The sequence below is a fragment of the Oryctolagus cuniculus genome, chromosome 17, assembly GCF_964237555.1.
Source record: "Oryctolagus cuniculus chromosome 17, mOryCun1.1, whole genome shotgun sequence".
Taxonomy (NCBI): domain Eukaryota; kingdom Metazoa; phylum Chordata; class Mammalia; order Lagomorpha; family Leporidae; genus Oryctolagus; species Oryctolagus cuniculus.
Window position 1 is genome coordinate 3,363,760 of NC_091448.1, and position 13,721 is coordinate 3,377,480.

General features: G+C 51.8%; 1 protein-coding gene across 7 annotated transcripts in view; it reads right to left on the minus strand.

The window, feature by feature from the left end:
* TNRC6C (trinucleotide repeat containing adaptor 6C) overlaps positions 1-13,721 on the minus strand; it is a 116,209-nt gene that overhangs the window by 54,040 nt on the left and 48,448 nt on the right. For all 7 annotated transcript variants that reach the window (XM_070060236.1, XM_070060235.1, XM_070060237.1 and 4 more), the window contains one exon: positions 3,152-3,478. In XM_070060236.1, the coding sequence (XP_069916337.1) occupies positions 3,152-3,478 (327 nt within the window). The remainder of the gene's footprint in view (positions 1-3,151; positions 3,479-13,721) is intronic.

The following is a 13,721-nucleotide window of genomic DNA, read 5'->3' on the forward strand; positions in this document are numbered from 1 at the left end:
CCACTCCACGTCTGCCCCACTGCCTCCTGTCGTTGTTGTTAAGACTGTTTATTTACTTGAAAAGAACAGCTAGAGAGAGGCAGGAGAGATCTTCCATCCTCTTGTTCGTCCCCTAGATGACCACATTGGCCAGGGCTGGGCCACGCTGAAGCCGGGAGCCAGAAGCTTCACCCAGTCTCCCACACGGGTGGCAGGGGCCCAAACACTTGGGCTGTGTTCTGTTGCTTTTGCTCAGTTCCATTAGCAGGGAGCCGGATTGGAAGTGGAGCAGCCGGGGCTCAAACCAGCGTCCACACAGGATGCCAGTGGCGCATCACCTGCTATGCTACAACCCGCCCCTTCACCCGTCTCAACCATCACCATTCACACCACAGGGCAGAGAACCACCACCAAGCATCTGGTGGGCAGTGGAGAGGGATCCTTAGGTGTCTGCTGGGTGTGGTCCCACAGGTACCTGGGGCAACCAGGCCAAGAGCTAAGATCACCTGAGCTTTTTTTGTTTAAGATTTATTTATTTGAAAGGCAGAGTGGCAAAGAGAGAGAGAGAGAATCTTCCATCCGCTAGTCCACTCCCAGATGCCCCAGCAGCCAGGGCCGGGCGAGGAGTTCCATCTGGGTCTTCTACCTGAGTGGCAGGGTCCAAGTACTTGGGCCTCGTTCCACCGCCTCCCAGAGGCACTGGCAGGAAGCTGGACAAGAAGTGCAAAGCGGCAAGACTTGAACCAGGCTCTTCGACCCGGGAGGTGGCCTTCCCAGCAGCTGGACCGGCTGCGCCACCACGCTGCACCCCTCATCCTATGTTCCAATTCCTAGACCTTTATGAAGTGCTTCTGCACTTAAAACAGCCAAATGTCTTCACGCTTTTAAGAATGGTCTTGGCAGGGGCCAGTGAGCGACCAGAGAGCACAGCTGGCCTTCTAGTCCCACGCCTGCCGACCACCTGCACAGGTCCTGCCCGACGGCCCTGAGTGGAGGCTGCGCCGGTTCACATCCCAGTAACAGAAGTGAGAGCTGCCCTTTCCCACAGCGACCTGAGACGGCGCCGAGTCAACAGGAGGGCGGCGTCGGGATCCGTCCAGAGCGTGGGGGTTGTTAGGCCAGCGGGCATCATCACGACTCTGACGTCCAGACAGTGACAGCTGGGAAGTGGATCTTCCCCCTGACACAGGATCACCTTCAGGACGCTCAAGTTCACATGCCCGCCTCTTTCCGGTGGGTTTTCTCTGCCTTGCTGGCTACAGGACCCCCTGGTACACAGCACTCAGTAAGCACCACGTCTTTGGGCAGTGTGGCTGGGCACAGTGCGCACGGAGACACTTGGAGGGGCTCTCTGGGAGGGAGTGAACGCATGAAGAGAAACGGGAAGGGCACGTCCAGGGAAAGACGTGGCAGTGCGCGCGGCACACCCGAGCAGTAGGGACGTGGGCTGCACGAGCATGCCAGCAGGCCGTGGAGGACCTGCACCGCAGGTGGACCCTGGGCGACGAGGGCCGGCTCTGAGCCCTGAGAGGGCGAAGGGGAGTGAGGGCCGCCCTGGCCGCGGCAGAGGCTGTGGCGCTGCGGGCGAGGCTCTGGCGGGGACGGGCGGGCTCGGATGCTCTTGTGCGCAAGGTGGAGCCCCGCTCAGCACACGCGGATTCTGAAAGGACTACGGGCGGGGAATGGTTCCTTAGGAAGGCTACATTTAAAGAGACAAGCATCTTCGTAAAGAGTGTTCCTTCCAACCCTGACTTTGCTAAGTTAACTCCTTGGTTATCTTCTCTGTATCGGACGGCAGCTGACGCCCTGCACTGACAGCAGCTGGCCAGCCGACTGCAGCCCGGCACAGTGCCCACAGCAGCAGGGTCGCTGCAGCTCTCGCTCTTCAAAGTGAATGTTTTAAATTTACACACCAAGCCGTCAGGCCTGAGTGCAGACTTCCTCCGAAGCGGGTCCCGAGGACCGTGTTGCCTGCAGAACTAACTAGCATGCTTGATCAAAAACAGCTTGCCACTAATCAGACTGGATTACATTCTTGGTCAACCAATGGATTTTATCTTTTCTGCTTTTTTTCTTTCAAGGTTCGCCTGTTTGGAAGGCAGAGTGACAGAGATAAAACATAAACTATCTGCCACTCCCTGGTTTACTCCCTCAATGGCTGCAGCAGCCAGTGCTTGGCCAGGCTGAAGTTAGGGGCCAGGACTCCATCCAGGTCTCTGGCACAAGCGTCAGGGACCCCGTCCTTGGCCATCTTCCACTGCTTTCCCAGGTGCAGATCAGCCGGGACTGGAGCCGGCGCTCTGACATGGGCTGCTGGTGGCTTAACCGCTGCGCCACACCACCCTGGCTTTTTGGTGACAGTTGGTGATCCACATGTCCTCTACCAAGTGTTCAGCAGATGGAAGTCAAGAGTTTGAAGACACGTGACAACTCACTCACATGACTTGGGACACGTTTCCTTCCGGCTCCAATCTCTGAAGCTCCCCACTTACTTACTTACAGACCTGATTTTCACAACCTTCAGGAAGTGTGGCTTCCATTCCAGAGCCAGTACCAGTTACAACCTTACTTGAGACACAAAGACTTAATGAAAAACAGAGCCACGCAGCTGAGCACAAACTCTCTGCCTCCCCCTCAAACTGCATACAACAATGGCAAGCCAGTTCTCAGAGGTGCAGATGCGCAAAGCCAGGGGACGGGGGCGGGAGTGGACGGAGGAGAGGGAGCCCTACCGCAGTCCCAGGGCTGCAGGAAGCAGAGCAGGGCCCCAGCCCCGCAGGGCCTGGACGGGGAGCTCTCGGCAGCTCAGGCTCAGGACGTGCCTGCGCCACTCGGGGACACTCACCCTAAAGTCCTATTACTTTTGGCAGAGAAAGAATGTGTGAGCACTGGGAGACACAGGAAAGGCAAGGGGGGTTTATCGAGAAGTTTCCCGTTACTGAGGGTTATAAAGCATCAGCCGGGTGCTGACAGGGTACAAAACCCTGGAACCTGTGCATTTTCCCTGACACGCATTGCCACGGACGTTTTGAAGCCCCCTGTGTAAGCAATGACGTAAATACACAGAGGACAGCACAAGTAAACTTCATAACCCCCATTAAATGTACACAACAGCAGAGCTGAAGCCAGCACCCCGGCCGGATCCCGGGTGCCCCACTCCGTGTGGCTTTACCTGCTGGGAGCTTACTGGGAGGCGGCTGAGCACTGGCTCCAGGGAGGGGAGGTGGGCTTGCCCCTGCAGGTCCAGCAGCCTGGGCTGGGCTCGCGCTGGTCAGAGTCCCTGTGGGTAATGGCTGGCCCCTCTTTAACAGCTGCTTCTGTTCTTGCTGGCGGAAGCGTGGAGGCACCTCACGAGGCAGGTAGCGGGATGCAGCTGGCTGCTGGCCGCTGGCACACGCACGTTTGCCATTGTTGCTGCTGGAGACAGTGCTGGTGGAAGTACTGGTACTGGTACCGGCAGGTTGGGGCTGGCTTGAACAGGTCTTAGTAGGTTCTGGCACTAAAGGGAACAAAAGGAAAAAGAGAACCCAAAACTTGAGTCACCACTTCCTTAAAAGCGAATCCAAATCACGGAAAACAAAACAGACAGACACGGAAACGCCACCACAGCGCTCCAGAAGCAGACCCAGGCAAGGCTACAGGTCCAGTGTGAGCGCCGGCTTCCCCGGTGCACCGCCCTAGAGGTGGCCCACAGCTGCTCTTACCTGTCAGTGCCTCCGCTGCAGTCAGAGCACTTTTCACCCTTGGTTGCATAAAATCACTGGTAGAAGGGGTGGGGACGGGGATTTGGCACAGTGGGTAAGACACCAGTGTGCCATGTCGGAGTGCCGGGTTTGAGCCTCGGTTCTGCTCTCAACTCCAGTGTCCTGCCAGTGTCCACCCTTGGAGGCAGCAGGTGACAGCTCAAATACTTGGGTCCCTGGCACTCAACGTGGGAGATGTGCATTGAGTTCCTGGCTCTGGGCTCCAGCCTGCCCCAGTCCCAGCCACTGAAGGCCTGTTTGTGCCTGTCTCTGACATAATAAACTTAAATAAACAGGAAGAGTCGCTTGAGGGCTTATTGAAGCCCACACTCTGTGGAGGTAAAGCTGTCCCTGCTGGCCCCCCGTCATCATCCAGAAGGTTCCTTTTATCTTATTTGAACATTTTTTGGTGTTTCCTTTCCACTTAACTTGTAAATGCCTTTGGCCTTCGAGCGACACCTGCTTTTGTGTAGGCAGCACCGTGGCGCACACGCCGTCAAAGCCAGGTATCCGTGAGGCCGCTTCCTTCTCGGTCTCTCCAGGGGACCCCTCCGTGGCCAGAGTCCTCAAGGCCCTGCCTGTGTGTCTGTTTCTCTCCCTGGAGGAAGCTGCTGTGCCCTCGGCACCCCTGCCTCGGACTGCTGGTATCTCTGGAGGGTCTGAGCAGGTTCAAGGGCTCCTGACGCTTCCAAAGGATGGAGGAAAAAACCAAGGAAGCAAATCCGACAGGGACTGAAGTTGGTGAACAAAGTCCGCAGTACTTACTACAGGGAGTCTGCAAGCTACTCGCCGTATTAGAGCGTCAAGATGGATAGCTTTTCTGGGAATCCCAGTAATGTATCTCAAAGTCTCATTGTTTTCTTTTCTTAAAGAAGTAAAAGTAATTATAAATAAGCAGCTCCCAGCCGATCCTCATCATCTTAAGATGATGTCATTAAGCTGGGAAGACAGGAAGCTGAGGGCTTAGTGTGTCGCAGCACCGCTGGGCCTGGCCGAGGGGCCTGCTCAGTCCGCGGCTCCCTGGTGGACTCTATTCTCAGCAGTGTCCCTGCGCTGCTGAAGCCCACACAGCCCCAGGGTGGCCTCCAGCTCAGAGGCCAGCTTTGCCCTGAAGCGGCCTGCTTGTCACGCCTCTTGAAGCTGTTCCCCTTCAAACCGGACACAACCAGAAGTCACACAAGGATCAGGGGGAGGCCCAGAAGTCACACAAGGATCCGGGGGAAGCCCAGAAGTCACACAAGGATCCGGGGGAGGCCCAGAAGTCACACAAGGATCCGGGGGAAGCCCAGGGTCTGCTGGCTGCAGCAGGAAGGCACGGAAGTGGAAAACAGCTTCTCACTAACTGAACTGATAAACTTGGAAAACACATCGAGTAATTAAAGAACGTGGAGCTGACTGGAAGTCTCAGAGAAGTTTAGAGTGGGCAGATGAGCACACGCAGCCCCCAGTGGCAGCACTAACCACACCAACCACACCACACACCACACGTGGCGACTGAGCGCCTGCTGTGCAGACTGGGATGTGCTGTGGTAGACAGTGCCTGCTGGGTGCTGGGCCTCAGTGAGAGAGGGAGGGAGGAGGGAGGTGCATCTCACTAGTAATTTTTATATTGAATTCATATTGAAATGGTAATATTTTGGATATATCAAGTTTAAAACATACTACTGAAACTAATTCCACCTGTCATTTTAAAAAGTACTTGAAAGGCACACACACACACAAAGCGACAGACAGCGATGGCTCTCACCCACTGGTTTACTCCTCAAATGCCCACAGCAGCTGAGGCTGGGCCAGGCTGAAGTCCAAAGCTTGGATTTCAGTCCAGGTTGCCACACGGTGGCAGGACCCAAGTACTGCAGCTAATCCCTGCCGCCTCCCAGAGAACACTTGAGCAGGAAGCTGGAATTGGGAGTGGAGCTGGCACTCAAAGTAGACACTTGGATGCAGGATGTGGGGTCCCAAGCAGCATTTTAACTGCATGCCAAAGCCCACCCCTCCTGGTTTTTTTTTTTTAAGATTGATTTATTTGAAAGAGTTACAGAGGAGAGGCAGAGGCAGGTGTACACACACACACAGATTATCTTCCATTTGCTGGTTCACTCCCCAAACGGCTGCAATGGTCAGGGCTGGGCCAAGCCAAAGCCAGGAGCCAGGAACTTCATCTGGGTCTCCCACGTGGGTGCAGGGGCCCAAAGACTTGGGCCATCCTCCACTGCCTTAGCACTGAAGGGAGCTGGATGGGAAGTAGAACTGGAACTTGAACTGGCACCCATATCAGTTGCAGGCGCTGCAGGCAACAGCTTTACCCGCCATGCCACAGTGCCAGCCCCCATTATTAGATTATTTTAAAACAGACTTAATGCGCCTCATGTTTGTGACTTGCATTATATTTCTATTGGATGGTGCTGGTCTAGAAATGGCAAATACCTTTAAAAAAAAAAAGATTTATTTTATTTATTTGAAAGTTACAGAGAGAGGTAGAGACAGAGAGGTCTTCTATCCACTGGTTCACTCTCCAAATGGCCACAATGGCCAGAGCTGAACTGATCTGAAGCCAGGAGCCAGGAGCTTCCTGTGGGTCTCCCACGTGGGCACAGGGGCACAAGGACTTGGGCTGCCCTCTGCTGCTTAACCCAAGTGCATCAGCAGGGAGCTGGATTGGAGGTGGAGCAGCCGGGACTCGAACTTGCACCCATGTGGGATGCCGATGCTGCAGGCCAGGCTTTAACCCCTGTGTGTGCCACAGCGCCGGCCCTGGCAACTGTCTTCTTGAAAGAGATAAAGTTGAAGCTGGTTTCTCAGAAATGCATTACATTTAAATAATTATCTTTCTATAAAGGTTAAAGGTGAAGCAGGGATTGAAAAACCAGAAAGCGTGACAGATCACAAGCTTTTGCGGGTGAGAGTCTTTCCTTTAAAAGCCTGCGTTCCGGGACTCGTGTGGCGGCCCAGCAGGGAAGGCCACCGCCTGCGATGCCCCTACCGGTACCAGTCAGACACCCGGCTGCTGCACTTCTGATCCCGCTCCCTGCTAATGACGAGAAAGCAGCAGAGGATGGCCCAGGTGCTTGGGCCCTGCACCCACGTGGGAGACCCAGAAGAGGCTCTTGGCTCCTGTCTTGGCCTGGCCCAGCCCTGGTCACTGTGGCCATTTGGGGAGTGAACCAGTGGACAGAAGATCTCTCTTTCTCTGTCTCTTCCTTTTTGGAACTCTTTTAAATATATATAAATATATATATATATATAAAAGCCTGTATTATCCAGAGAAGCTGCAGTGTACTTTCTTGCACACAGGAAAATGTCATCGAGTACTTGTTGGACAGAGACCAGGGGCCCCTGGGGTCTCACACCACACAGCGCAGTCAGCTGGCCCACGCCTGCCGCTGGGGTGCTGACACGGTAGCCGCTCTTCTGTGGTCACTCTGGACGGAGAGAAAGGCCGAGACCTCACTCAGTGAAGCGATGGGACAGGAGGGACAGGAAGTCGGAGCTGCCAGAGCTGCCAGAGTCCCCTCTGGGCTCCTCCGCAGGAGGCAGTGATCAACCTTCTCTGGTTTAGGCCACTACTGTCAGGATCTTGGAAACTAGCAGCCACCTAATACAACCTCAAATGGCAACGGGAAGGCCTCAAAACTCGCATTGTCCTTGCATTCAGGTTAGTCCAGTGGGCAGTTCTTGATTAGCCACATTCTTTCTTCAGATCCAAATTTCAAAGCACCAGGACATCCCGCCATCCTGCCAGCCTCCTTCCGGCCAAATGGCAGGGACGGGTGCCCACAGGATCCCGCCCTGCTGGTAGCAGGGCCCACACAGCAGAGAAGACGGAGGGGCAATGGGACCTCAAGCCGATTCTGTTTACGGAGCATCAGCCAATCATGTGTTTTAATCAGAAAAAGTAAGAGCAACCACTCAGGGACGCCACAGCTAATGACACGAAACTTTCAGCAAACTGGCACCTTCCTTCCTTGTTGCCTAATAAGCATTTAAAAAAAAATAAGGGCGACATCTGCTGGTGAAAAGTGGAGGTTCACTCTCTCTAGTAGAGAGCAAGTCTTTTAAAACAATTTTCTGCTTTAAAGAATTTTCTGCTTTCAGCTAAAATTTTCGAGTGGCATAGTCACACTGAGCTGGCCGGACAGTCTGCAGGTCACTCCCAGCACCCTCCTGAGGCGCTCGCGGCGTCGGCAGGGACAGGCCCAGCCAGCAAACAGCTTTCAGCTCCTCCAGTCTTCCTGAACTCATCGAGGTCTTAACTGTGCTCTCCTAGGTCACAAATGTTGCCTTCTGTAGGACTGTGTGTGTGTTTGCTTTAACACACAGTGGGGCCAGCACTGTGGCGTAGTGGGTAAAGCCGCACCTGCAGTGCCAACATCCCATATTGGTACTAATTCGAGTTCCGACTTCTCCACTTCTGATCCCATTCTCTGGTATGTCCTGGGAAAGCAGTAGAAGATGGCCCAAGTGCTTGGGCCTCTGCACCCATGTTGGAGACCCAGAAGAAGTTCCTGGCTCCTGGTTTCGGCCTGGCCCAACTCCGGCCATTGTGGCCATTTGGGGAGTGAACCAGAGGATGGAAGACCTCTCTCTCTGTAACTCTGCCTTTCAAACAAATAAATCAATCTTAAAAAGTTATTAATAGGGCCGGCGCTGTGGCTAAATAGGCTAATCCTCTGCCTTGTGGCGCCGGCACACCAGGTCCTAGTCCCGGTCAGGGCGCCGGATTCTGTCCCGGTTGCCCCTCTTCCAGGCCAGCTCTCTGCTGTGGCCTGAGAGTGCAGTGGAGGATGGCCCAAGTGCTTGGGCCCTGCACCCGCATGGGAGACCAGGAGAAGTACCTGGCTCCTGCTTTAGGATCAGCGCGGTGTGCCGGCCGCAGCACGCCAGCCGCTGCGGCCATTGGAGGGTGAACCAATGGCAAAGGAAGACCTTTCTCTCTGTCTCTCTCTCTCTCTCTCACTGTCCACTCTGCCTGTAAAAAAAAAAAAAAAAAACTGAACTAAAAGTAAGTTTAAGGGGTGGCTGGTGTGGTGCCGGCTTGGAGTCCCGGCTGCTCCGGCAGATCTAGGTCCCTGCTGATGCCTAGGAAAGCAGCACAAGACGGCCCAAGTGTTTGGGCCCCTGCACTCATGTGGGAGACCCCGAAGCAGCTTCCGGCTCCTGGGTTTGGCCTGTACTAGCCCTGACCACTGCGACCACTTGGAGAGTGAATTAACGGATGCAGGACCTCTCTGTCTCTAACTCTCCCCTCCAAACAGATAAAATAAAGATACGTTGATTTTGGTGCAAAAAATTTTAGCTAGCCCTTAAACCAAATCCCATACAACGCCTGGCCCGGGACTTGCTTTTCTAACATTCCAACACGCATCTAGCACGTGAGGACAAGCGCAAGGCCACATCTGTCCCTCGCCCTCTCACCTCCCCATCTCCAGTGCTGTTGCATACCCAGCAGGCCTCAAATCACCACTCTCATCCAGTGACTGCTTTCCTGCCAGACCCTGTACCAGGCTCCTGCGTTTATGAATTCTAATCCCCATCACCGGCGGTGATCCTAGTGCGAAGATGTGTAAACCGAAGCTAGCGAAGTGTGCCAAGGGGCCGGCGCCTGGCCTAGTCCACGGGGCAGCACTCCACACCAGAACCCTGGGCTGAGACTCTGGCTCCTGACTCTGGTTCCTGCCACTCACAGAAGCTCCTGGCCCAGCTGGACATCTGGGGACTGAACCAGAGGATGGGAGTTCTCTGTTGCTCCCTGCCACTCAGAAACAAACAAGAGCCTAGGGGACGACAGTTTAAGAAAAGCAGAGAGAGTGCAATCTCAGGGAAGCGCTGGGGAGAAAATGGGAGGAAATGCCACACAAACTGGGGGCACTGGGCACCCACGTGGAGGTGTGGGTGTGCACATCCCAGGACCCCAGCAGCCGACAGCCTCAGCACCAGCTTTGGAGAGTGAGGTGAGTCCAGACTGCAGCAGCCCAAGCCACTGGAGACAAAGCCGTGGGAAGAGCCTGGTGTGGGCCCGGCTTAGAGCCCTGTCTGCGAAACTAGAAGGAAAAAAGGGGGCGCGTTTTGCTCTCCTCAACCACCTGGCACCAGTGTCCTGTACCTAGCTGAGAGAGGGCGGGCGCCATTTTGGACATACGTAACAGCTGCGCCAGCTGCTGTCTGTGCACCCAGCAAGCCAGACGAGAGGAGGTGCCCAAGTCTGGCTGGGAGAAGTGAGTGTGGGAGCCTCGAGTGCCGAGACTGAAAACACTGTGGCTGCGTGGGAGGGTGCAGTGGCTGGGTCCGTGGGCGGTCACTGTGGGCGGCCCCACACGCTCGGGCTGCTGCTTCCCTGGGGAGGGTCACTGCTGCAGGATCCGTGCTCACCATCCTGCACAGGCCCTTCGTGTGGCTCTTGTGACACAGGTGGAAATCACACCCTCTGGGGCTGGTGCCCAGGCACTGGTCTCCTTGAGGACAGGAGGTGAGCGTGAGAGCGTACCAACAGAGCAGAGCACACCTCCTCTGATCTACCATGCTCAGCTCTGGGGTCGCCCTGGAGCACGGAACAGAGCTCCTGACCACACCCAGCTCATGCCTCTGGGTACTCACTGATAGAGCAGAACTCCACCAGGCCACAGAGGCAGAGACCAGAGACAAAAGCAACAAGCGTCATCACCATCAGTGCCTAGCAATGACTGCAATAACTCAAGAACAAGAATAAGGAAGACAACACGATGTCCCCAGCAGAATACAACACAACACTTCAATGCTAGAATACGAAGATGAAGAGATAAATGAAACGCCAGAAATGGAATCCAAAAAGCTGATCATAGGATTACGTAGGAGTAATCAGGAGCAAACTCATGAACTGAAGACATGCGTACATGACATGAATGAAAATTTTTCCCACAAAATTGAGATTTTAAAGAGAAATAAAAATGAAATATTGGGAATGAATTTAGTAGAATAAAAAATGTGATGGAAAGCCTTAAGAATGGACTCGATGAGGCAGAAGAAAGAATACCTGAGTTAGAAGACAAATCTCTGGAAATTATACAGTCAGGCAAAAAAAAAAAAAAAAAAAAAAAAAAAAAAAAAAAAAAAAAAAAGGAAGAAGAAGAAGAAGAAATTAGAAAACTGAAAAATAGCATTGTCAATACCTGAAATACTGTCAAATGATCCAACCTACAGGTGTTAGAGGAGTTCTTTAAGGTGTGCAAAGAGAATGGATTAGAAGGCCTTTTTAGTGAAATAATTACAGAAAACTTCTCTAATTTGGAGAAAGAAATGGGTCCAAGTACAGGAAGCACATAGAACTCCTAATAGATGACCAGAAATAATAACCAGAAACGACCTTCACCACGACACGTTGTAGTCAAACTCTCCACAGTAAAACAGGAAGAAAGATTCCAAAACGTGCACAAGAGAAAAAGCAGATGACTCTCAGAGGATCTCCACTTAGACTCACAGCTGACTTCTCATCAGAAACCCTGATGGTGAGATACAGTCCAAGTCGAAGAGAATAAACCCGTTAACCCAGAACACCACACCCTGCAAAGCCCTCATTTATGAATGAAGGTGAAATAGAGACCTTCCATAACAGCAGAAGTTGAATTTGTCACCACTCATCCAGCCTTACAGAAGATGCTTATGGATGTGCTGCACACACTAACACAGACACACGGTCACCACCATGAAAGAATGAACGCAGGAAATCTCCCAGTAAGAGTACAAAGGAATTCCAAAGTAAACACCAGGAATATTTGTGGGAAAGCAGCAGGGCCAAGTCCTTACTTACCTATAGTCACCCTGAATGCAAATAGCCTCAGCACTCGTTCAAAGACACAGACTGGCTGAGTGGATTAAAAACCAAAACCAGCTGGCATCGCGGCTCAATAGGCTAATCCTCCACCTAGTGGCACTGGCACACCGGGTTCTAGTCCCGGTCGGGGTGCCGGATTCTGTCCCGGTTGCCCCTCTTCCAGGCCAGCTCTCTGCTGTGGCCAGGGAGTGCAGTGGAGGATGGCCCAGGTGCTTGGGCCCTGCACCCCATGGGAGACCAGGAGAAGCACCTGGCTCCTGCCATCGGATCAGCGCGGTGCGCCGGCCACAGCGGCCATTGGAGGGTGAACCAACGGCAAAGGGAAGACCTTTCTCTCTGTCTCTCTCTCTCACTGTCCACTCTGCCTGTCAAAAACAAAACAAAACAAGACAAAAACAAAAACAAAAACAAAAACAAAACACATCTGTCTGCTGCCTACAAGAAACACATCTCACCAACAAGGATACAGGCAGACTGGAAGTGAAAGGATAGGAAAGATACTCCATGCTAACAGAAACCAAAAAAGAGCTGGCGTAGCCATCCTAGTGTCAGACAAAATGAACAAGAAGGGCACTATGTAATGATCAAGGGATCAGTTCAACAGGAACACGTGACTGTTGTGAACGTATAAGCACCTAATTACAGGGCACTTGGCTACGTAAAAGAAATGTTAATGGATCTAAAGGGAGACATGGACTCAAACACAATAGTAGTGGGGGATTTCAATACTCCACTTTCAGCAATGGACAGACCAACTACACAGAAAATCAGCAAAGAAACAGAGTTAATCAACACTACAGACCAAATGGACCTAATGGGTATCTACAGAGCTGCATCCTGTAACCACAGAACACACATTCTTCTCAGCAGTGCATGGACCTTTCTCTAGGAACAGACCACAGGCCAGGCCATAAAGCTAGTCTCAGCAAATTCAAAAAAATTGAAATCACATCATGCATCTTCTCAGACCACAGTGGAATGAAGCTGGAAATCCACAACCCAAGAATCCCTAGAGCATATGCAAACAGATGGAGACTGAAAGCACGCTCCTGGACGAACAGTGGGTCAGTGAAGAAGTCAGAAAATTTCCGGAGATGAATGAAGACAACAACACAACATACTGAAACTTATGGGTACAGCAAAAGCAGTGAAAAGAAGAAAGTTTATAGCAATAGGTGCATACATCAAGAAACTGGAACGGCACCAAATAAACGAGCTATCAACGCATCTCATGGACTTAGAAAAACAACAGCAAACCAAGGCCAAAACTAGTAGGAGAAAAGAAATAATTAAAATTAGGGAAGAATCAATAAAATTGAAACAAACAAACAAAAAACTGATACAAAAGAAACAAAATGAAAATCTGGCTTTTTTGAAAAACAAAATTGTCACACCATTGGCCCACCTAACCAAAAAAAGAGGAAGACACAATTCAATAAAATTAGAGATGAAAAAGGAAATGTAACAACAGACACCACAGAAATAAAAAGAATCATCAGAAATTACTACAAAGAGCTGTATGCCAGCAAACAGGAAACCCAAAGGAAATGGATAGATTCCTGGACACATACAACCGACCAAAATGGAGCCATGAAGACACAGAAAACCTAAACAGACCAATAACCAAGATGGAAAATGAATCGGTAATAAAGACCCTCCCAAGAAAGAAAAGCCCAGGGCTGGATGGCTTCACAGCTGAATTCTATCAGACCTTTAAAGAACTGACTCCAATTCTTCTCAAGCTACTCAAATAAACTGAAAGGGAGGGAATCCTCCCGAACTCCTTCTAAGAAGCCAGCATCATCTTAATTCCTAAACCTGAAAAAGACACAACAGAGAAAGAGAACTACAGGCCAATTTCCCTCATGAACATAAGACGCAAAAATCTTCAATAAAATTCTAGCCAATAGAATCCAACAACACATCAGAAAGATCATTCACCCAGACCGAGTGGGATTTATCCCAGGTATGCAGGGATGGTTCAACATTCACAGATCACTCAGGGTGATACATCACATCAACAACTTGAAGAACAAAAGCTTTAAGATTATCTCAATAGATGCAGAGAAAGCATTTGATAAAATACAACACCATTTCATGATGAAAACTGTAAGCAAATTGGGTATAGAAAGAACATTCCTCAACAACTTACTACATCCATGACCAGTGGCCAGTGTGGCCAGGGCCAGTGT